The sequence below is a fragment of the Triticum aestivum genome, chromosome 7D, assembly GCF_018294505.1.
Source record: "Triticum aestivum cultivar Chinese Spring chromosome 7D, IWGSC CS RefSeq v2.1, whole genome shotgun sequence".
NCBI classification, from domain to species: Eukaryota; Viridiplantae; Streptophyta; class Magnoliopsida; order Poales; family Poaceae; genus Triticum; species Triticum aestivum.
Window position 1 is genome coordinate 637,646,605 of NC_057814.1, and position 25,712 is coordinate 637,672,316.

Below are 25,712 nucleotides of genomic sequence, written 5' to 3' on the forward strand. Positions count from 1 at the left end.
AAACACCACCCCAGACGATCCGTAGTGCACCACCCAACCCGCCCGCCCACCAGCCTGTGCCGCCACGGTCAACGAACCAACTTTGCCGTCTCACTGAGGCCACCGACACGAGACACCTAGAGGAGGGAAGAGGAGCCAATGGGCTCGGGGGCATCCACAACTCAGCCGACCGAAGGGGACAACTTCCACTGCCGTCGCGGAGCCGACCAGACGTGACGACAAGGGCCTACCAGGCCCCTACTGGACCGGCCGGACCCAAATGGGTCCGGACAGGCCCTGCCGCCACGCTGCAGCATGCCGGCCGACGAAGCCGCCACCACCCATAGACCACCAATGCCTCGCCACCACCAACCGGGAGCCGCTCCGCCGCGCGCCGGACTGCCGGCCCGCCTCAACCCAGATGGGCCCAATAGGGCCAAAATCTGGGTCGAGCGGACGCTCCTAGCCAGCAGCAGCACCACGCTGCCCCGCTGCATCGAGGGCACCCGAGGCCCGCGGGATCCCCACCCGAGCCACACCGCCGCCATCAGGGGGCCCCACGCCCCCCTACGTGCGCATGGGGAAGGACATGTCCGCCGCCTCCAGCGCCGCGCGGGGCATGGCCCGGCTGACCATGCCGGCGGCGGCGGCGGTTAGGAGAGAGCGACGGGTAGGGGTGGCTGGAGGGGGACCGAGGGTTCGACCGTCGCCCACGAGGGGTGGCTGGATGTCCTCCATTTTCCTTCCTTGATGCAGGAGAAGATGATAACTGTGAATTGCTTGACTCGCGCAAAGAGTATATATACACGCGACCATTTCTACGTACGTAACTGTTTTGGATGGAGCGAGGCACCGACATGCCCGATCAACTCGGCTTGCAATACAAAGCCTTAATTTAGGTCAAAACACCGAAACGAATTCCATGACATCGCAAGTTTGACTCACGCGCGCTCGATCGGCGCCACATACGTACGTACGTATACACGTACAGCTAGCCTTCACCTCGATGTGCCACATACTTTGTCCTGGAGCCATCACCTTCACAATTGTCCACTCGTCTGTCCGTGCTGGTTTCAGAGCCATCACCTTCACCTAGCTAGACAAGGATTCCAAGTGGTGGTCGGTTAGCTTGCTTGCCTCAGCTATTATATATACATGACATGACATATCGTGAAAAGCAACAGCAGCTGCCAAGCAGGAGCGAGGAGCCGAGGACATCTCATTGCCGTACGCGTGAGATTGGGCCAACAGCAGCCGCCAAGCTCAACAGAGAAAAACCTAGCTAGCGGCCACCATGGCACCAGGACCGCTGCCGGAGTATCATTTGAGAAAAAAAGGACCGCCGCCGGCCCTCCCGGACGAGCTCGTAGGAGAGATCCTGCTCCGCATCCCGCCCGATGACCCCGCCAGCCTCCTCCGTGCGTCCCTCGTCTGCAAGTCCTGGACCGAGGCCGTCTCCCAACGCTGGTTCCGGCGCAGCTTTCACAATCTCCATCCATCACCCACCGCGCTCGGGGTTCTCCATGACTGGCACGATGAGGCCATCCCTACCTTCATCCCGGCCACCGCGTCGCCGTTCTCCCTCGCCGCCCCCGACCGCTTGCTCTGGCAGGCCGTCGACTGCCGACACGGCCGCGCCCTCTTCCTCTCAGAGGACCGTACTGAGGAATTCCTGGTGTGGGAGCCAATCACGGGTGCCCAGCAGCGCGTACGTATCCCTGTGGCGTTCCAGTTCGGCAACACCACCGCAGCCGTGTTCTGCGCAGCTGACGGGTGCAACCACCACGACTGCCACGGCGGTCCGTTCTGCGTGGTCTTTGTCTTCTCCGTCTTTGATGAAGACGCTGAGACGTCGGCATGCGTCTACTCATCCGAGACTGGCGCCTGGGGCGAGCCGACCTTAATGCACAACGACTTCATCGTGGACTTCACATATTATTCCAGTGTGCTTGTTGGGAGGTCTTTCTTGTACTTCATGACATGTGGTGGGTTTATCCTGGAGTATGACCTGGCAAGGCATGGACTGACTTGGTTCGACACACCAGACTCTTGCCATTCTAAGGATGAACCCACTTGCAACCTCATGCTGGCGGAGGACGGTGGACTAGGACTCGCCGAAGAATTGAATCCGCATCTGCAATTGTGGTCAAGGGGGGTAGTGGATGGTCGATGGGTGCCGGGCCGAATCATCTACTTGGAAAGTTTGCCGTCCCTATATGGTGCTCCCGTGGGTGCACAATGTCCAGTGCATGTGTTGGGCTTCGCTGAGGAAGCAAACACCATTTTCGTGACCACGGCTGCTGGCCTCTTCGCAGTCCAAGTACAATCAGGGAAGGCGACCAGGGTGTGCGACGATCATGGCTACGGCAAGCTGATCCCAATCGCTGGCTTGTACACTCCTATGCCTAGAGGTGAGCACTTGGGAAAAGTGGCGGCTTCCAGTTGTTAGCTCTCCTTCAATGGCAACTTTACTTCCCTGAGGGAGGTTAGCTTTGGGAGTTGCTGTTGAGTTGTAAGGTGTCTGTCTTGTACTCTTGTACATGCATGTACGTGTGTTTCAGTTGTAACTGTAGGACGTAGCTAGTCTTGAGGGCTGCTAGCTAGCTAGTCCTAAGGCACCTCCTTGTACATCTATGTCCCAGCTGCATCTAGGAAGGATCTTTATTCGATAAGTTTGCTTGACAAGTCGATCGCTTGTTTTTTTGTTTTTGTTTTCCTCTCGCCCGAATCGATGCGTTCGCCAACTACGTGCATGCGCCAACTAGTACGGAGCATGCATGCCTGCGTGCCTAACATACTCTCTCTCGCCGGTTCTTGACAAAGAAAAAAGGAACGATACACGTGCACGTTGTTTACGACGACACAATCTCTCGTCTGTTTTTTTTTCTCGACACAATTCATGGTCACCATGGCTATGTTTGATCTGCCTGCCCTCTTGTGGTAAGAGCACACCCTTTCTCTCGATCTGACCTTCTTCCTTTCTTTCTTGAAAGAATGAAATCTTGGGATATATGGTACTTACAACTCAAGCTGGTGATGAGTTTCTTGTGATGTCGATGGTTGTAGATACTTAATCCGGCGAGCGTCTACTCATCTGAGGCTGCTGCCTGGGGCGAGCGGACCTTAATGCACCACAATTTCATCGTGGACTTCACATATTATTCCAGCGTGCTTGTTGGGAGGTCTTTCTTGTACTTCATGACATGTGGTGCGTTGATCCTGGAGTATGACTTGCAAGGCATGGTCTGACTTGGTTCGACACACCAGAATCTTGCCACTCTAAGGATGATCCCACTTGCAACCTCATGCTGGCGGAGGACGGTGGACTAGGACTCGTCGAAGACTTGGATCCGCATCTGCAATTGTGGTCATGGGAGGTGACGGATGCCTGATGGGTACCAGGCCGAATCATCTGCTTGGAAAATTTGTCCATACTAAATGGTGCTCCAGTGGGTGCACCATGTCCGGTGCATGTGTTGGGCTTCGCGGAGGGAGCAAACACCTTTTTCGCGACCACAGCCGCCGGTCTCTTCGCAATCCAAGTAAAATCAGGAAAGGCGACCAAGGTGTGCGATGATCATGGCTACGACAAGCTGATTCCAATCGTCGGCTTATACACTCCTATGCCCCGATGCGAGCACTTGAGGAAATTGCCGGCTTCCAGTTGTTAGCTCTCCTTCGATGGCAACTTTACTTCTGTGAGGGAGGTTGGCTTTGTGAGTTGCTTGAGTTGTAAGGTGACTGTGTTGTACATGTACGTGTGTTTCCATTGTAACTGCAGGACCTAGTCTACGGCACCTCCTTGATCTATGTCCCTGCATGTAGGATCGATCGCCCCTGTATTCATTGAATGATCCCCCTTGAGCGCCATGTCCTTCTAAAGTTTAGAAACCACGTCATATTTTGTCACTTTTGCAGACCAAACCATATTGTACGAATATATACGCTTACATGCAGAATAACAAACCTATTTCCCAATTTCGGGATGGACAACGGCGAGTATAGTTTGAAAGATGGCTTGAAGCGTATGCCTAGCAGGGACGCGTTACGTGTTATATATAGCCATAGGCTAGGGTTTACAGGATTCGGTAGTTGGTTAGGCTTGATCCTCAAGTTAGCTATCCTACAAGATAAGGATCGAAGCTTGAACCTAACTACCAGATTACAATGTTGAACACGCACGCAACTCCAAGAGTATATACGGTTTTATATACACAACCGTATATACATACAATATATTCTAACACACCCCCTCAATCATAACTTCACCAAGTTGAGATTGTTCTTGAACTCTTCTAACTTGCGCCATGATAAGGCTTTAGTGAAACCATCTGCAACTTGATCATTAGTGGGAATGAATCGAATATCAAGAAGCTTCTTAGCTACCCTTTCTCGCACAAAGTGATAATCTACCTCGATGTGTTTTGTTCTAGCATTAAACACTGGATTTGCTGATAGATATGTGGCACCAATGTTATCACACCACAACCGTGCAACAGGAGAGTGATTGACACGAAGCTCATTCAACAAGGTTTGAACCCATATCAACTCTGCCATGGCATTAGCCAAAGCTTTGTACTCAGCTTTTGTACTTGATCTTGACACAGTAGCTTGTTTTCGTGCACTCCATGATATAAGATTTGGTCCAAAGAAAACAGCAAAGCCCCCTTTTGATCTTCTATCATCAGGGCAACCGGCCCAATCAGCATCAGAGAATGCACTCACCAAAGTTGACATTGACCTTGTGACTTTCAACCCTGTACTCATAGTACCTCTTAAATATCTCAAGATTCTTTTCACTACTGTCCAATGTGCAAAGGTGGGAGCATGCAAGAACTGACATACTTTATTGATAGGAAAAGATATATCAGGTGTTGTAAGTGTTAGATATTGCAAAGCACCTACAACACTTCTATAATTTGTAGAATCTTCAGCACTTAAAGGGGCTAAAGGTATCTTCATAATCTATACCATATCTTCGTTTAAACCCCTTTGCAACTAGTCTAGCCTTGTATCTGTCTATTTCTCCATTTGCCTTTCTTTTAATTCTATAGACCCATTTGCAGTCAATTAAGTTTCTCCCCTTTGCTGGAGGAACTAGATGCCATGTTCTATTTTTTATGAGAGCATTATATTCCTCATTCATTGCATTTTTCCAATTTTTATTTTCCAATGCCTCTACCAAAGTATTTGGTTCTCCTGTGACAGCAAGACCAGCAAAACGATGCCCTTTGTCATACCTGACCATACCGTCCGTACGTACTTTTGGTTTTAAAATACCATGCTGAGATCTTGTTCTTGGTGGCGACGTAGAAATCATCGCAGAAGGCGACTGCACAGAGGATCCGGAGCCCTGCACAACGGATCCAGAAGCTGACCCAGCCGCACCAGATCCAACACGGATCCTGTCGCCATCGCCAGCATCCGCACCTGGACCGGCAGCCGCAGATCCGAGGCGGATGCTGTCGCCTGCCTGCGACGCGCCTGATTGGCCCGCGTCACCGTGCGGAGGGGACCGCAACACTTGGCGGGTGGAGAGCGGCGCCTCGCTGCTTGTGGGTCCACCTGACCCTGAGTGCGCGACAGCGCCTGTGCCCACGGGCCTGTGAGGGGACACGCATCGTGGCGACGCTGGATCGCCGGCTCCCGAGGCTGATGCGGTGCGAATCCTCCCGCCGTCCGGCGCGGCAGGCGAAGGAGGATCTTCCCCGGGATCGCCGCTGGCTGGATCCGGCGCAGCACCTGAATCTGCATCGTGTTCCACACCTGTCTGCTACATAAAATAATAGCCAAAAAACAGAATTTCCAGCAACATTTACAGCAGGATTTTTATGAAGATTAACCGAAAGATTAGCTGTCTGTTCGCCCCCATGATCAAGAGGTTCAGATGGAGCAGTTTCTGCAAGAAGAAGAACTTCGGAACGAAGAGGAACGCCGGCATTTGGATTTAGTGAGGCAAATGGAAAATTTGTTTCGTCAAAGATAACATCTCGAGAGATATAGACACGTCCTTCTTTGACATCAAGGCACTTGAACCCTTTATGGAGATTGCTATAGCCAAGAAAAACACATTGTTTTGAACGGAACTCTAGCTTCTTAGCATGAAAGGGTCGGAGATTTGGCCAGCACGCACAGCCAAAGGTGCGTAGGGCATGGTAGTTGGGTTTTTCATGAAACAATTTTTCCAAGGGAGTGTCAAGATTAATCACTTTGCTAGGAGTACGATTGATAAGATAGGTGGCAGCTAGAAAGGCCTCGTCCCAAAATTTTAAGGGCATGGAAGCATGAGCTAAAAGTGAGAGACCCACATCCACAATATGCCTATGTTTTCTCTCGGCCGACCCATTCTGTTGATGGGCATGTGGGCATGATACGTGATGTGTGATCCCTACTTGACGAAAGAAGGAGTTGAGGCGCTCATACTCACCGCCCCAATCCGTTTGCATGGTGATAATCTTGTGATCAAAAAGTCATTCAACTAGTGCTTGAAACTCATGAAACACTTTGAAAACTTCTGATCTATGTTTGAGGATATATATATCCATGTGAATTTGCTGAAATCATCGATGAAACTCACATAATAATTTTTCTTATTAATTGAATCTCGGGCAGGCCCCCATACATCAGAGAAAACTAGCTCTAAAGGAGCTTTTGAAATACTACTAGAATCTGGGTAGGGAAGTTGATGGCTCTTGCCTTGTTGGCAAGCATCACACACTCCTTCTTTATTCAACACTTTGCTAGAAAAGGAAATTTGATTGTGGCTAAGAACATGTTGAACTATTGCCGAAGATGGATGTCCTAAACGATCGTGCCACCGTGACGGAGATATCTTGGTGGCACCAAGTGCATGTCTGCCCGAGCTTATGGGAGCTGATGATAGGGGATAGAGCCCGTTTCTACACCTGCCGTGGAGGAGGGTTTTCCTCGTTGCCTTGTCCTTGACAAAGAAAAAATGAGGATGAGTTTCAAGAAACACATGATTGTCATTGGCTAGACGATGAGCAGAGATCAAGTTTTTAGTGGCTTTGGGCAAATGCAGAATATTTTTGAGATGAAGATTACGAGTAGGGGTACGAACATATGCATGACCTATATGGGAAATCTTCATACCTGCGCCGTTTGGCACGTTTACTTGATCGTGCCCATTGTACTTGTCACGGACGGTGAGCTTGTCGAGCTCGCTGGTAATGTGGTCTGTTGCACCTGAGTCCACATACCAGTTTGTGTCCACCCCGTAGGAGGAGTTGGTGTTGACGGCTGCTGCAGTTTTCTCCTTGTTGAAGGAGACATCAAAGCGACGGTAGCACTCCATGGCCGTGTGATTTGGTTTGGTGCAGATTTGGCAGAAGACCTCAGGCAGATCGTTGCAGCCTCCTCCATTGCCGCGGCCGCTGCCGTGACCACGACCGCCGCCGCCATTGCCATGGCCGCCTCCATTGCGGCCACTGTTGCCACCGCGGCCACCACCACGGTTGGATCCACCGCGTCCACCGCGAGACACAGCGTTGGCAGAGGAGTGGGAGGACTGCCCTCCGCCTTCAAATATGGCCAGTCTGCTTTCAAAGCTGATCAGCTGCGAGTAAAGCTCGCTCACCTTGATTTGATGAGTACGAGCAGATCGTGGAGACGAAGGACACGTAGTCGTAGTCGAGTCCCGCCAGGATGTAGGACACCATGTCGTCGTCGGTGAGCGGCTTGCCCACCGATGCCATCTCATCACCGAGCGCCTTCATGCGCCCGATGTACTCGGACATCGTCGAGTTGCCCTTCTTGGTGGTGGAGAGGGCGATTCTGGTATTGACGACGTGCGCCTGAGTTTGGGAGATGAAGATCTCCCTGATGGCGGCCCATGCTTCGGCCGCCATGTCACAGTGTGCAACCTGAACCATAAAAGGAGCTGAGATGGAGTTGAAGATGAAACTCAGCACCTGAGAATCTCGAGCCTTGTCGATGTCGCATGCAGGGTTGGGCACGTCCGTGGTCTTGCCGTCCTTGTCGCGAAGCTTCTGCTCCGGCTGCTCCCGATCTGGATCGAGGTAGGAGACGAGCTGCGCCCCGCGGATGGCTGCCATGGCTTGCGCGCGCCATACCAGAAAGTTGGAGCGATGGAGTCGGTCGGCTATGGGGATGAGGGCAGGCGCGGCGACAGCGGAGCTTGAGGAGGCCATGGCTACGAGAGATGTGCTTTAGAGGGGATAGGCTCTGAATACCATGAAAGATGGCTTGAAGCGTATGCCTAGCAGGGACGCGTTACGTGTTATATATAGCCATAGGCTAGGGTTTACATGATTCGGTAGTTGGTTAGGCTTGATCCTCAAGTTAGCTATCCTACAAGATAAGGATCGAAGCTTGAACCTAACTACCAGATTACAATGTTGAACACGCACGCAACTCCAAGAGTATATACGGTTTTATATACACAACCGTATATACATACAGTATATTCTAACATAGTTGTTATGTCTTCAAACGCACATGTTCTAGAATGATAATGTACATGCAAACATTCGGTCTCCATCTAGGTTGGTGCAGTGTTCTTCTCCCTTCCTTCCTTCTTTTAGAAAAGGAGGAAGACCCCGGCCTCTGCATTTAGACGATGCATATAACCATTTTATTAATTATTAACACAAGACCTTACAAAGTCATACAACTGTAAGACTAAAGCCACCGTCTAAGCAACATCTGTCGCTACTCCTATCCAGTTGATGAAGGGACGCTGATAGTCTGGACCTAATACCAAACAGACCTCGCAGCCAAACCTAACATCTAAGACCTGAGGTCCCAACCAAGACGCCTGCTGGGTATGGGCACCCACCAGTCCGCCGTGCTCCTCAATCAGGACGCCTGCCGGGTATGAGGCCGCCGCAGCCACCTGCCACCAATCCATCTTCAAAGTTGTACTGCTGCATCTACCTTGCCCGGTCTAACTGCCGCCGACGCCACCACGACACCAGACAGCTCACCCTCCTGCGCGAGTCCATCTCCACGCATCGGGCGCCGAATCCCCACTGCGCCACGCCACCGAGATCCGCCGTCATCAATGGACAAGATAAATCACCGCTCCTCCTCTTGTCCCCTCCAACCAGCACTTGCTCCAAAACGATGCCCTCAGGAGGAAGAACGATACCGAAGGCGCCGTCATCGTCCGATCCGGTAGACCCAGATCTAGGGTTTCCCCCGGAACTTTCCGATCAGGTTGACGTGACCTGCAACGACGATGCCTCAAGAAGGGAACGACGTCCGAGACGCCGCCATCGTCCGCCAAGACCGCAGTCAGGCGCGATTTTCACCGGAAGCCACGTGGTCCCGATCTCGCGGCTGGCTAGAACCGAGCGGAACCTCGCCATGAAGACGTATGGTGCCGTCGGAAAGCCGGTTGAGGACCTCCGGCCGCCCCACCCCGGCCCCATCACGCGCCGTCGGCCGGCCATAGCCGAACCACGACGGATCTGGGCGGGACGCCAGATCCACGACCACCGCCGTTGCCCATCGCATAGCGGAGAATCCCACCGGAGGACCTCGCCAGCCCTGGGTTCGCCGGCTGCCGCCGCACAGCCAGGACGCCGCCGTGGCTGCCGCGCGAAGACCCCGCACGAGGCGCCCCAGTCGCCTGATGGGGGATCCGTCGCTTCCCTCCTGCCCTAGCCCTTTAGGCGTCGGGCGCCGCCATCCCCGTGGCCAGTGCCGGCGGCAGGGAACTGCCTCGTGGGAAGGCTAGCGGCACGAGGAATTAGGTCCCCCTGGCGTCGCCCTGGGTGGCGGCGCGAGGGGGTCGCGAGAGCAGTTTGGATGTCCCACCATTTTACCTCTCTTCCTTCCTTCCTAGCCCTTCATGTCATACACATACAACATTGATCGCTGAGGAATGTACCGATTCGCCGCATTTTTTGGCCAGCTAACTGATGGATGAAGAACTCGAAGGCAGATGTGGCGGCACCACCCTGTTTCTTTATTTCTTTCTATCTAGCCTAACCTGGTGACCATCTTCATCTTGCTTTGTTCTCTCTTCTAGGTCTGTTTATTTCTCAGTGAACACGGTAAGAGCAGCGATCTCCCGTATGCGACGGGGAGCACCCGCACCTTCTTCGCCTTCCCAGCAAGTCAACACTAGGTGGTACCTGTACCTCCGCACCTTGCGGGTGGCGCTGCTCCTACTCTTACTCGTCCAAGGTACCGGTCCAAGCCACTGCCACTGGTGGTTTCATCCACCCGCTAGTGCGCACAGTAGTTCTCATTTTTCAACACACCGCCAACTGCCTCGTTGTCAAAGCTGGTCCATTAGAGCATCTCCAATAGATGGTCCAAATGTAAAAATACCTAACTTTTGGACCGTCTGGGGCAAAAAACGCTACTCCAACAGACGGTCCATATGTAAAAATATTAGACCGTGGCCTCTCGGTGATGTAAAATACAACACCTCGCGGTGTAAATTTACATCACGAGATACAACTGGTCCAAATTCGGCGACCACCCGCCAACGCCCAACCGCCCTTCATTTCATTTCACAGCCGCGACCGTCCGCCCGCCCGAACACTAGTCGGCCGGAATCCGCCGCCGCCACCGCCCCAAATCGCCAGCGCCGCCCTCCGCCGCCCTCGCCCCCGTCGCCTCCCTCGCCGAAAGCCGTCTCGCTGCCGCCCGGGCGCCGCCGAATCGGGAGGCAGCCGTGGTGGGATTCGGCGCCTCCGGCGGTCCGGCTGCCCATGTAGGCCTCCGCCGGGTACTTAGGCCGCCGCCCGCCGCGGCTTGCTGGCCCGCCCCGTTGCCACCACCTCCCGGCCCCGCCGCCACCCCGCACTGACCCTGTCCAGCCGAGCTGCCGTCGCTATTGGCCCGTGCAGCGTGCCTGGCCGCTACTCGTGGTGTTCGCGTCGGCTGCTGCCTGCCTCCGTCGCTGCTGGCCGGCAAAGGAGCACGTACAGGGGAGCTCGGGCTCTGGCCATGGCGACCACGGACAAGCACGGGAGCGGTGGGAAACGACACCGATCGAAGGGAAAAAATAGGGGGATTGGGAAAGGAGCTCATCACGGGGAGGATGGCATGCTCGGGGAGGTCGGGGAGAGCTTGATGGCGACGGATTTGACGAAGGCGGCCGACGTCCCAAGGTTGAAGAAGACGATCAAGGCGATTTTACATCTTCGTTTTGAACAATTTGTTGGAGTTGCTCTTTTGCATCTCCGATTTGGACCATCTGTTGGAGTTGAGCATTTTTCAAAGCTCCAAAACACACTTTTTGGCGGTCCATATTTTACGTCTCCAGTTTTGGACCGCCAAAATTTGAACCATCTATTGGAGATGCTCTTAGATCGGACAAACAGGTGAGTAGCCCGAGCATGTGAAGGAAGGCCCCTATCCACATACTTTTTCTAGGTGACCTACCCACATACTTAGTGTGTATATTAATCATAGGAATATTAGTAAATATTTCTTACATTCAAGGGCCTACCGAATATGTAATAAAAATTAAATATCCAAAAAAACAAAAGACTCTATTATAGTCCACAATATAAAGCAAGTTAAGTTAAGCTAATAGTCTTCCTCGGGTGAATGATTTACCATTGATAGAGAGTGGACACACATAACCAATAGATTATGCGCAAAAAAAACATAACCAGTAGATTAGCAAACGCACTATTATATGTCACACATATTTGAGCAAAAATGATACTTCCTCGGTCTCGGTGCATTAGGCATCTTATGAAATACTCTAGATGTTTCCATTTCCGTATGTCTAATCAAAGACCGCTATCAAGATATTTCATATATCATAAAATATACAGAGCATAATTAATAAGACTGTAGACTGAAAATAAAGAAGTGCATCGCTTTTTTTAGAATACACACAAAAACATACACGCCATATCGATGCAATCGTCACAAATTAATTGAGAAAGCATATTTTTTTGATTTATTATTTTCTGTCAGCTAAGTGGATTTGGTTAATTACTTTTAAGGTGCAATGTGGAAAAAATGTAACTTTTATGAAAAAATACAGTATATTACTTATTATTGTGATTTCACAAAAAAACCAATTATAGTTAAGTACTAAAATTTAGTGTAAATAACTATATTTATTTTGGTTCTAATAACGAACGGCCGTGAAACCAACTCCAACTCAGACGTTAAAAGGAAACTCGACCGGCCACCTTCTGCCCCCAAATTCAAGGTTCCCCTCCTCGCAATCCCCAAATCAAATTAACAATCGAGAGAAATCACGTGGGAACACAAGCCCTAATCATTGGAAACTTTGCCCACCCACAATATACTCCACCGACCACGGCGAGACCGGCGCTATTCTGCCTACCCGTAGACTTAGAGATCATCGAGCATTTGCGCCTAGTTCAATGGCGAAGCAGTTGTCATCTCGTCATGGGTCTGACCGGGCGATGTGTATGATCACTGGACATCTGATATCATGGCGCCAGACAACGTGGCCACTATGACCAGCAACTTAGGGCCACTAGGCCAGAGTATCAAGCAAGCTGCAAGGGGCGGCACATGGAAGAGGGAACACTACGTTCTCACGCTCGCCTCTCTGGATGACGACTTCCAACTCGGCTGCAAGCGCAACCTATCCTACACCAATCAAAGGTGTTGATGGCAGGGAGGAGCGTGCACCGGACATTTGATGCGTGAGTTTGTGCTCATGGCGGCGAAGGTCTTGATATGTGTTATTTTTACTATCACCACACTATTGTTTAAACCGGTTTATCTTGTATAATCTGAAATATTCCCTCCGATATCTATCTATCTATCTATATACTAGTTAGACTCCCGAGAAATTCTCACGTTAATTAGAATTTATGAGCCGTTAATTTGATGGGACCGAATTATTACAGTGTAGAGCGACTCATGAAATATTTCATGAAAATTCTTGATTTTAAATAATTCTATGTCAATATATCTATAGCTCCCAGTATGTTCCCTAAAAAAACTCTCGATCTGTTCTATTTTTTTATTTTAAATAACTTCTATCTAAAGCTCCGGATCTCTTTTCTCGGTTACCAAAATAGAAGAAGAAAAAACCTCTCAAATCAATTTATCTTCAGCTCCATGGCATCTTGTATGAAACTAAATCTGAGTCATGTCGTCCATTTCTATTTTCCCTACCCTACCTCCATGTTCGACTACTCCAGAAAAAGATCGCCTCTTCTATGTGATGTTACCTCTCGACGTACCCAGTCCAGGTTCGCTATTCTCTCGGTCCATGTCTTTGTTGCCTCTTCCACGTGCTCCCACCTCTCGCCACAGCCAGCCCAGGAAAAGGATGGACAGCGGCATCGAACAAGATCGTGCTTACTTCTGAACAAATACCTAGGCCTATCATCCTCCTTCACATGCCTCCTGATTTGGTCTTGGTGACCAACAGATATAATCACAGATGTAAGCTTGGTCGTGCTAGGAGAGAAGGTTGGCTTTCATGCAATTTATTGAGTTTGTTTTCTTTATTATTGTGTTGTTGTCTTGATTGAGATGGGTTGAACATGCCTTTGCCATACACACTACAATTTGGTGGGCAAGAATTTAAGTGCAGGCTAACGTCACTATAAGGAAAATTTTGGTCATCCGTGTTGTAGTTAAGTCTGTGAGAACTAATAGTTTCAAGTATAACAAATCGGGGGCTTCAATCGGGGTGGAACTAGAATTTTACTATCTCGTCGGCTGGTTTTAAGGATGTTGATTTGGACCGCTTGTCGAGGACAACATCATCTCTATTGACAGTTCTCGTAGTGTCGTTAACTCCTCAGCTGCGAGGGCTCGACTTCTGCCTCCAGGGCCAGCACTACTGTTTTGTTCTCAGCTTTGAGCGATCGATCCATATTGCTTTTTATTGTGATCACCATTAGGCCCTATCATTTTAAGTTCCATGTAGGCATAATGAGGGACGGCATGAAATTTTGCGAGCGCGACTCGTCCAAGCAGCATGTGGTTGCCGCTTCGGAAGGGCACGATGTCGAAAATTAACTACTCGACCCGATAGTTATTGGGTGTTCCAAATACGGCGTCTAGCGTGACTTGTCCTGTACACCATGCTTCCTTTCGTAGGGCTATACCTTTAAAGGTAGTTTGGCTTGGTTAAAGTAACCACGAAGATGAGGTTTAGACTGCTTCCATCGTCCATCAAAACTTTTGTTAAGTGATAATCGTCGGTGATAGGGTCGAGGACCAAGGCCGCCACTCCTCGGTTGTGGACCCCTATCGGCTGGTCCTCAAAATCAATGGTGATCGGTATGTCCAACCATCTATTTTCCGATGTTACGATGTTGTCGATGTGATAAGACCTCTCGAAGATCTCTTTTTCGCTGATTCCTCGATGGGTGAGTCTCATATATCATTAGGATCTCTTCGTCTTCAGATGGCTTCTCAATTTGATTTGAAGCGGTACCCCGGGTCGTGTGTGTGCTGAGCTTATGGATGAGTTACACTCCTCTTTTTTCGACCTGCCTAATGATCCAGCATGCTCAAAGCTTGTGTGTCGGTGGTTTGTCCCAAGATCTCATCCAGAACTATCAGACTCCTTTCTGTTGGTTTTTGAACAATGAAAGCTAGATCCCAGATGTCAGTTGGTCCTGAACTGTCGGGACAATAATTGACATGGTGGGGGAGAGAAAATTTTATTGTGAACCGATCTAACATCGGCCTCCCTGATGAATTCTCCCGAGGTAGATAAATAGACCTTGGGGTCGCCTGTGTGGCATGGCAATCCTGGTTGTCATGGCAAGTGATCGGATCCGTTCTCCAGGCTCAGTCCGTTGAAGCGTCAATTCCACCCTGTGGATGGTGCGAAACTAGCACTTTAGTGATGATCGTTAATGGGTCCTCGACTAGATCTAATGTCATGCAGAGGGTACACCAACGAATCATGGGTCGTCGAGATCGATATCCCGACGGGCGTTCGGAGCTTTGTTGTTCTCCGGTGCTTCGGTTAATTTTATGAATTATCTAGGAGAGCCTGCTTATAATATCGTACTCGGAAGCGGTTGCCCCTTGGTGATGAGACATGCAACACCTCTTCTCATTGTTCATTCGTAAGCTCTCGCTCGCTCTTCCACACGGCTGTGGCACAGCTACCCGGCCTTTTAGTCTAGGCAGAGGCCCAGCCGCCCTTGCTAGCCAGACATGCTTTGGTCGATTGTGCTGGGTTCGCACCATATGTCATTAGCGTGATCATTGATACGCTCCTGGGATCTCACTGCATGAGAGAATCCCTCTATTTTCATGTCGATAATGACGAGTGTTCCATCCGTGCTATCACCGTTGGGCATCATGACGATCACGACAGTGTGGGCTCGATCTATTCAAAATGACGTGTCCCTGGTCGGCTAAGGTATGCACGTAAGGAAAGTACGTGGGCACGGGTTCCCACCATAAGTCATTAGCATGACCATTGATACACATCTGGGAGTTTACAACATGCGAGAGGGTCCCTCTATTTCTTAAGTTGGGTATGACGAGCACACTGTTTGCAATAACACGGTTGGGCATCATCACGACCACTTCAGTGTGACCTAGGTCAGTCCGAAATGACGCATCCCTGGTCGAGATAATCGTATAAGGTATGCACGAAAGAAAAGGTCTTATCGGAGATCTTAACATGATAGTCACCCGGAACAATTCAACTCAGCGTGCGCGAACAAGCGAATAAGCTGTGGAGCCGACCAGCAATAGCTCCCCAATGCGTGGGCCTAGGGCACGCCCGAGGACACCTCGTCCCCAGCCGTTGCCCTCACCATGCGTGTGACACCTGGTGCGCTGGTGGTGCGTCAAAAAAATCACCAACAACATCCATCCTAAAGGAGCAACAGCCATTGATTCCCTAGGCTGTAATGTCTTCAACAAAATTTTCTCGTAGGAAGCAACTCTGGTTGCCCGCATGTTGTATTTATCTGGCCTGCCACTTCTGGTATCCTGTGCCATCTGTCGGGCTATTTCGCTCACGCGAACCGGGTGCGTGTGTTCACCCGGCTCAGTGTCGGGCATTTGCTGCCGGGTTGTTCGGTCCGCAACAGCCGGATGTTGTTCTGCGACGGCTGGGAGTGATGCAAGGCTGGGTACGCGGGGTATATTGTCGAGGTGTTTGCTCAAACACAACATGACAAGCTCAAACTACAACGTTAACAAACACACATGTAGTTCCTCTGCGTTTTATGCACCCGGGCCGCCTCATGTAGTTCCTCCGTTCCAGAATAAGGTGTATAGGTTTTCATGCAAGTTAACTATTTGAATGTTTGACCAAGATTATAGAATAAAATAACAACATCTACAATAGCTAGTAGATAAAATATGAAACTATTTTTCGTGATGGACCAAATGATATAAATATTGTATTGTGAATGTTGATATATTTTTCTAAAAACTCGGTCAAATTTGCACTCATTTGACTTTTCAAAAAACAAATACACCTCATATAGAGAAACGAAGGGAGTATGGGTTAACGCTTGCTCGTTGCGGTCCTTTGTTCGCAGGGGCGAATCCACGTACAAGGTTGTGGGGGCGCATGCCCCCACTCGTTTTTTCAGACTACTCGTACTAGGCCCAGGATATACAGCGCTGCCCCCACTCAGCCCAAGGTATTTGCCCCCAGTCTCTAATTTTCCTTTGTATGTTTAAAGCCCGTCAATGAGAAATAGATAGGTTATTAGCCCAGCAGCCCATCTTGGAGAATACAATCAGGCCTCATGCATACGATCGATCAGGTGGTTCCCGATTTTCTGGAGATTCAGATGCGTTCGTCGTCTCTCGTCTGTGCTCCCGTGACGCCTTGACGAGCCGAAGCCGCCATGCCGCCGCCTGCGGTTATAAGCTGCACATACTGACATACACCCGATCAGCCTCGATCTGCACTGCGCACCACGGCCGGCCGGCCCGGCCGGCTCGCGCCATCCCAAGGAAGTTGTACTGATCAATCATTCAATCAAGGTAAGCCCTAGGTTTAGTTCTCTCTTTTTCTAATTTCCACATTATTGTTCCATTCTAATTTCCATGTTAAAAAGTAGTGAATTGTATCAAATATGCATCTTTATAAATTATAATGTACAAATTGATGATTAGGTTGATTGAATCTAGTTTCCCGTAATAGTTCCATATGAATAAATTTGAGGACGTGAGAGTAGAATAAAATCTATGTAATATTCTTCCTTCATGTATCTCAATGTATTTAATGTTCAACTATTTAACATTGACAAGAAAGCTGATGAAGAGATTTTTTGCAAATCCACAACTGGTATTATGCCTGAAATATTCAATCTGAAAAAGCTTACTCGACATCCATCTAATAGGAAGTGGCTCGCAGATTTTACAGAATACGATCAGGAAATGTTGGATAATATTCCTAATGAGGTGATAGTTCAACGCTTCTATGCGAAAAATCATCGTGGGCTCGTGGCATGAAACGGAAGTAGGCAATGTGCTCAAGCTTTTCTTCTTATCTGTCAATGATTCAATGCTCTCTATATTTAGACATGTTTCTTCTTTCTGCAGCTTGAAGGCTAGAAATCATGGACATATATAAAAAAAAAGGAACGGCATATTCATATTTCCCAAGTTATTGTGGTTTAAGTGGTTAGTTTACTTTTACTTTGGCAATGAACTTGTCATAATTATGCGTGTGATGACATTATCTTACCAGAAAGTATATGATTTTGCTTCTTACACACTATATCTATGCTTGTGTGGTTTAAATAATTTAGTCATTATAGTTCGTATACATGTTTATGAAAAAAATATGTATAAATATTTGCCCCCTCTTGATTTTCATCCTGGCTCCGCCCCTGTTTGTTCGAGTAGTATGGTCTGTTGTAGGTGTAGGTGGGCTCGCGGTTCATTCATGCGCATGCTAGGCTAGATAATATCAAGGCAAATGAACCGACCACCATCCCTGTTGCCCTGTTTCCCTCGCCTACATGCTACCCGGATGACTTGTTGCCTTTTCCCTTCGTGTGCCGCGTCGTCTACCGGAGAGGCGTTTACCCAGGCTTTCGACAACCGCCTGCTATTTTAGGCTGGTCATAGTGGGAGTAACCTATTAAGTAACATAATGCACCTCAAGAAAAGTTTGCTTATGTGGCATGTACTTCCTTGTTTCTAAATATAAGTTTTTTTAGAGATTTCAATATAAACTACGTACGGATGTATATAGACGTATTTTAGAGTGTAGATTTTACATTGTATATAGTTCATATTGGAATTTCTAACTTATATTTAGGAACAGATGGAGTATTTAATGAGGTGAGAGGTCTTTGGAGTAACATAATATGTTACTATAACATAACACATCCGAAGACAAAATGATTAAAATGATGGTTTGCATGATACCACACATATGTTACTTTCCACTATGAAGGTAGTAATATAGATTAATAACATATGCATGCGGAAATTCAATGGTGCTCCAGAAGCGTGCGCTCATGTGCGCGAAAACATTTTTTGAAATGTCAAAAAAGTGCGAACAAAAATTCTATGTGTTCTTTGTAACATCCAAATTGTACGTACAAATTTGTAGGCAAAAAGATAAATATTTTGGCCCGTGGAAAAAAAGGAAAAACAAAATAAACACCTAATATTACCCCAAAATGTCAGCCTAATTTCTTTTCACTGGAAAAACCTCGCTGCTCCATTTCGCATGAAAATTTTCAAGGATGCTTACGACACTAACACGAACATCTACAAAAAAATTCAGAATCTTTTGAAAAAATTTACTATATATTTTTGTTTGCTATTCATGCGGGAGCGCGCGCTCCCGGAAGGCAAAAGGCAATTCTCCATATGCATGTTCCTAGTCTAAGTTACTCCCCACTATGACTAGCCTTACCCTGGCCTGCATGTCCATAGGCCAGTTCATGCGAAACAGCTACGCTAGGGCGGTTGGTGGGGTCAAGCTTATTGCTAGGGTCCCTGGTTGCAAGCTCCCTCGTGGGGACATGACACGCCGCTTCTGGTGCGGTGTGTTTGTTAAGGGAGGAGATGGCCTCAAAAATGCGATGTGGCAGCTGTAAAATAATGCTCGATAACTCTAAGGACCAAATGGACATACTTATAAGCCTAACATTATGTGCGCCGTCCATTTGGTGCCGGCCTCCCGTCGATTCGTTTGGTGTGTACGCCCACACCCACCTTGGTTTCCTAGGGGTCCATGATGGGCAGGTCACGTGCCGCTTCCATCCTAGTCGAATCCTTCCTGCTGGTCCCAATCTCACCCTTTTTGCTACTCTCATCCTCTGACCCTTGCCGTCGTGTTTCCATCTCTCCGGCCCTTGGGCGAGTCATTCATCGAAGTTATCTGATGAGGATGAAAGTGTGTAGCAGCTCTGTTGTTAGGTCGTGCAAGCTAGCATTGTTCGTAGTGCAAATTATATCAGAGCAACAGGTCCGGTTTGGCCCTAGTAGCAGCACCACCGATGAAGGAAGCACCAAAGACCACGGGGCGGTAAGTTTGTCATCTGTTTCCAAGTTGGGTTACTAAAAGTTTTGCTGCTGTTTTGGTCGCATGGGTACTGGGTCCACCTGTCAGCGGCCACCCTCACCCGGGTTGCGTCCCTAGCAAGAGTCGTGTGTATGTGTGTGTGTGTGTGTGTGTGTGGGGCTTGGACGGTTGTGCGTTCATTTGCAACCGGGTCGGGAGAAGCGACCGACTGGACTCTTGTCGGAGGCGCCTGTTCGGTTCCCCCTCCCGGCTGTGCGCGGGCGTGCCGACCTCATGCCGCGTGTGCCACCTCGCGTGTTCGAGAGGTGTCTGCCTGGGATTGAGGTGGATTAAATCCCTCTAAGTCAAAATCCAGATCAAGCCCCTTCAAACCTCTCCAATCATCTTCAAGAGAGGTTTAACCAAAGATAGCCCACTTGAGAAGTAACTTCACGCCTGTTTCATTATAGAATCAAAAGTCTGCTATGACTCCCACATCTATCTATCTATCTATCTATTATCTATTATACAATTAAAATAGAAGACAAATCAGCCATCACGTTAGTCCACACAGATTAAATTGTCTTGACCGTTAGTTTTATATATTAACGGCTAGGATTTACAAGATTAACGTTACATACAAATATTTAAATTATCTTGACCGTTAGTTTTATATATTAACGGCTAGGATTTACAAGATTAACGTTACATACAAATATTATTTGCACGTACATAAAACAGTACAACATGTCACGTAGGAGTAGTCTTTTTTTTAAGGGGACACGTATGAGTAGTCAGACATGATGTTTCATCCGGACTCCTATGCCTTTCTCCAAGAAAAGAACGTGACCATCCTAATAATAAGAAAAGGAGTCCAACGAAAATACATGTATTGACGTCATCTATGTGTCAGGGTATAGGATAGAACCGCATGTCTAAGAAAAAAACTAAGAAAAGAGAACTCCGTGTAGACCTATGAAAAAAACATGTCTCCCACGGCCTCCATCACCTCGCAGCCCTACCCGGCGACGCATCATATAGCGATCCTCACCACCGTTGGCTCATCTTCTTCCAAAGTTCCATCTGACCTGGATCGATTCGGTCCAAACAAAAGGTATCATCAAATCAAGTGTGTTCAACCTTCTAATCACGTTCCTAGGTTGTTTCCTCTCCTACCCTTGAATCTCAGATTTCAAATCCAGCAATCTGACATGCATATATTCCAGTACATGATGGTGATTTAGCAGGTACAATCCAGTCTTGCGTGTTCCTCTCCAATATTTGAATCTCAGTTTCCAAGTTCAGCAATCGATGGTGATTTTTTTTGCGGGGTAATCGATGGTGATTTAACAGGTACAACCAAATCAAGCGTGTCCTCTCCAATCTTTAAATTTTAGTTTTCAAGGTCAGTAATCTAGCCTGTATATATGTTCCATCACATGATTTTTTCCCATACTGGATGTTATAGCAAGTAGGATCCACTCTACTCACGCGATCTCAGTTTCAAAGTTCTGACCTAGCAGTAATCCAACACGTATATTCAGTTACATGATTTAGTAGGATGCACGGGCCACTGTATGAAGCATATTTTGGTGGCCGCGGCTCAAACAAAACTGTTGAGTTTCTCTACTTTCACTCCAAGTCCCTAAGTGCTATATATGCAGAATAGCTTGAGTAAACACCTGATACTACAAAAGTCTACTCTTCCGCACACTTGATTTAAATCTTCCATGCACACGATGAAATTGTTTTTTCATGTAGCATGTTGATGCGTATCATGCTCTATCGGGCAGACATTGATTGGAAAAATGTAACTATTGTTGTATAGTGGTTTTGTTACCACTTCTAACCTTCAAAGTTCATATTTTCTCTGCTCCGATTCTAGCAGCAGGTGCCAATAAAGGCATGATAGTGTGATGCAAGCAGTCAGGCCCTCTGTTGTCCCATCATGCAAGCTGTTCGACTCCAGTGTGCAGGGTCGCTCCCGTTATATCAGGTAAGAAGCTCATGTCCCCAGGAACAAAGCGAAAGTTTCCATCTGGGCAAGAGCTTCTGACCAGTTTGTCTGTTATATTAGTTCTTGCTTTTTGGATATTTCTTATCAAACAATATTCGCCTGTGAAATTTGAACATCTGGAAGCATGCATATATTTAGTATTGAAACATCCTTCTCATTATTAATATAGTACAATTATTGTTGTGCATATGCTGCAGGCATGTCATGAAAAACCTCAATTATTCCTTTTTATCATAGCCAGAGTAAGTGTGGCTACTTCTACATCCTTCTTATATTTAGTAATGCAAGGCACCTTTTGAGACACCACATGAATTATAGGAAATATAGATCTAATCCATCAATTCTGTATTAACAACAATATAGACGATCCAGATTATATGTTGATGGTGCAAGAGTTTGGCTAGACTATGCTGCAACTTTGAATAAGGATGGCCGCAAGAGTTTGGCTAGAGTGCTCTGTAAGTCCAAATAAGCATCTCTAGAACAAAACTTATTTGACATGTAGTGCATCAGGAAACCTTGAGATCTACATTCCCTAAAAAACCCTCAAGATCTATTGCAAAAGAAAGCCGCACGACACTCCCGAATCAAGCTGTGGCGTTGATGAACGTCTCCTTGGCACTTAGGAGGCGACGTTTTGTTTGGTGCACATAAGTAAGCACTTATGTATCTCCTAATGCAGTCGATCACGTTGATGCTATGAATCATGCAGGTTCGATTATATGTTTTACCCCAAAAATATGTAGAATCGTCTCTTTAATCTTAGAGAAAATATCAATAGATATGACATCAGTAGACAAGAAAAAATTCAGGCCAAATGTTAGGTATGTGATAAATTTGAAGAAATAAATAACCGACTTCTATTTAAAGAAAAAATATATATAAGATAATTTAATGCAAACAAATACACACAATCTCTTTTGAAGTAATATAGGTGACATAAATATCGCGCATGTATACTCAGATAATATTCTGAATAGATTTGGTGTCTATCACAAAAAAAGAGAATGTCCTCATGAAATCTGGAAAAGGCACTTACAAAAGGAAAATATCTCGAAATATGACAGTAGCAAACCAAATGAAATCCATGTCATATGTCAGTTATGTGAAATCTTTCAAGGAATAAATATCTCAAGTGAATGCTGCCAGAATATTGTGAATACCTTTGGTGTTTAACATCAAGGAAAAAGGAATGTCCTATTTAAGTTCGGAGCCAGAAAATCATATTATACCATATATTTAATAATTGGAGGCCTTTTTTAATGCTCCATGTTAATTATAGGACGAGAATATTTTATCCTGGACATTAAGTTTAATCTGTTAGATGTTTGTTTGGTAAGATTAAGACTGCCCAATTGCGACGTGTGACAGCTATAAATTCTTGACGCCATATATGGTGGCCTATCCTATGCATTCCCCATAGCATCCTAAACCCTACCTCCAATGTCATCGGCAAACCTGCTTCCTCTCCTCCTTGGAGGTTTGACGACTGATGGTATGATCAGTTTGTAGAAGCATCCAGAACAAGACGTGGATCAGCCGGCTCTGATTCCATGTCGATTCACCAGGCCCCAGCAATCGCATCTTCTGAGGACGGCCATGATATTTGCGTAGAATGAATTAGGTAAGCATCCAACTTTAAAGTATTCGTAAATTTCTATTGGCAATTCAGATTACAGGGTTGTAATTTTTTTGAGTCTGCAACAGACTACGTTTGCACACATAGACTGAAACTTTTGTGTAGTTAGCAGTAAGCAATGAGAAATTGAGAATCCAATTTTTTCATGTAAATTTGTATGACCAAGTTCAAATTCTCATTTAATGGGTCCTTTTTTCTTCCATAAGCAGGTTAGTGAATGTTTATCCAGCTTTCAGAATCAAAGAAGGATATAGAGTTCACATGAATACATGATTGATGTGGAGAATCCGATATTATACCCATGGTCGTGCACCACGTAAGTTGTTTGGTAGCTCATATAAGCATCCCATCGTCCCAGTTGCCTATTTTTTATCCGACACCAATATTTCTAGGCAAATGGTTGTAAAACAAAATTCTGTACTGAACCTTTGGTAACGTCCAAGGTAAAAGATCTGTCTAAGAGGCCAACAGGAACCAGACCAACCCTGTTAATTAGATTTTGTTCTGCACCTTTAAGATGACAAGAGAGCTGCCTTAGCATATATGCTTCAATGCTCCATTAATTTAGAAAAGAATTAGCACGCATTCATCATGACTCATGTTCGCATATGCTGAGTTGTTTCGAGTGTAATTTTCAACAGGTGAAAGCGCATCATTCTATATATTTTCACCAGAATTTAATGTTTTAAAACTATCACCTTCTATGGATTGTGGAAGCAAAAAGGCTCAAATGTTTATGTTCACAACATAATATTTACTATAGACAACTATTAAAAGGAAAAACCGCTCAATAAGAGGGACCTAAATGAGGCAACAAATATAATGCAAAATTTCCACAAATAAAAATAGTTTCTATAAACTAAAAATAGCTTCAAACGTTTGCCAAATGGCCCACACCCAATACACCAAACTAAAGAATATACCAACAATTCTAAAAATATAGCGTACAAAATATATATGATAAATCTAGCCGCGCAAATGCGCGGGCCACCCGGCTAGTTAACTCATACCTGAACAACTTCTTGTTACTAGCTTACCTTCCGGGGAGACCGCTTTCCATAGGAGGAGGATGGGATGATGGGCGCTACATGCCGAGGACAAGTGATGGGTGGCCCTTGGAAAATGTGAGAACAACTCGAATGTTGCCACCACCCTATCAAGGCGCACATGACAATCTGAGCCGCTGTCCACCTTCTTTTTATAAGTCCACCAGTTTTCTTCAAAACGCAAACCCAAGAGACTGCACAAATCTGCAATGTCTCGTAAGCCCTCCATCTGGGCATGACTTCGCTTCTGAGCTCCGTCATGCTCGTGGTGGTGAAGAACTTAGTTGAAACCACCAATGCATAGCCATGGCCAAAGGGGTGTACAATCGAATGAACTTCAAGTTGTCCCAAGAATTATATCGCATGTTCGTCTGCGACCCACCAGACACATGTGATGTGCCATGGCACCATTCACAATTCAGACACAACATCTAAATGGCATTGAGAGTACGGCAAGACCTGAACTATAGTTCTATTTCTTCACAACATGCATATGCCTCCACTATCACGTACAAGCCAACTTCTCAACCAAGAAAAAATGCCGAAAAAGCTAACTGCCGACCATTCACTGGAAAGGGTGACATTTTGAATGTTTTCACTGATAGTTTTAATTGTATCTGGGGTGATAGTTTCTTGAGAACAACATGATATTTTCAGCAAGGATGACAGTTTTGAATCTTCATCCCAAAAACTGTTCAAAACCGTCATGATGTTCTCAAGAAACCGCCACACCGCACACAACTAAAATTGTCGTCAAAACCTGTGCAAATGCCACCCCCTCCTAGTGAATAGTCGCCACATAAGAGGGGTAAACCGTAAAAGAAAAACCATATAATGAAGGGAATTGTTTACATGCGATGCGCCGGCGGAACGCTTGGGCCGGTCATTCGTGCGCTGTACGATAGAAGCGCCCCTGGCCACTCGTTTTGTGGGTCCCAGCACCGCCCAGCGCCCTTCTATCCTTATCCCGCCTCGCATCTCTCTTTCTCCTTCTTCTCGTTCCTTCCTTTTACATCGCCAGCCATGGGAAGGGCAGCTCTTGCTCATCTCCTTTCTCTATCTACTACTCCCTCTACCCCAAGCTACAGAGGGCTATTGAGAGCACCCGCGCGACACCCTTCAGAGCTGCTGCAAAGGGGGGAGTTGCTTAGCCAGGATGCACTCGTCACCATGGGCCGCCTAGGTGAGCTCGTCGTCATGGTGCGCGCGCCGTCGTCGTCGAATGTTGCGGCCGCACCTCCTGCTACCCTCTTTTTCTGGGTAGGGGACGACGGGCGGGGGTGCTGCAACCAGCGGAGCCCCGTGTTTTTGGGGAGACGACGATGGGCTACAAGTGAGCGGCCACCGCCAACCACCGATGTGATTCGCCGGCGGAGATGCTGCTACCCCAGCACGGCGGAGCTGCAGCCGTAGTTCGGCGGAGCTACAACCGTAGGCCGGTGGAGTTGCAACTAGCAAAACAAATGCTGGAACCGGCGACAGCCGTGTTGTGATGGTCCCGGCGGTGATCCATCATTGCTTGAGTTTGAAGTATAGACAACGTTGTCCCTGCTGGTTTCTTAGCTAGAGTCGGATAAGGAATAGTAGCCGCGTCGCTTAACTTAGTATATATATAGGCGGCAGCTA

At 47.4% G+C, this 25,712-nt stretch overlaps 1 protein-coding gene, 1 long non-coding RNA gene and 1 pseudogene across 2 annotated transcripts; 2 read left to right on the forward strand and 1 right to left on the reverse strand.

The window, feature by feature from the left end:
- Positions 1–1,205: 1,205 nt before the first annotated feature.
- LOC123164494 (uncharacterized) lies at positions 1,206–2,547 on the forward strand. Its single transcript, XM_044582002.1, has one exon. The coding sequence runs from the start codon at positions 1,274–1,276 to the stop codon at positions 2,426–2,428; it is 1,155 nt and encodes a 384-aa protein (XP_044437937.1). The 5' UTR covers positions 1,206–1,273; the 3' UTR covers positions 2,429–2,547.
- A 4,992-nt stretch (positions 2,548–7,539) lies between these two features.
- On the reverse strand, positions 7,540–7,676 carry LOC123171730 (uncharacterized; annotated as a pseudogene).
- Positions 7,677–16,693: 9,017 nt separating this feature from the next.
- LOC123167693 (uncharacterized) lies at positions 16,694–23,223 on the forward strand. The gene is made up of 3 exons (XR_006484060.1): positions 16,694–16,902; positions 17,276–17,380; positions 17,464–23,223. It is a non-coding gene; the product is annotated as an uncharacterized lncRNA (long non-coding RNA).
- The last annotated feature ends 2,489 nt before the right edge of the window (positions 23,224–25,712 follow it).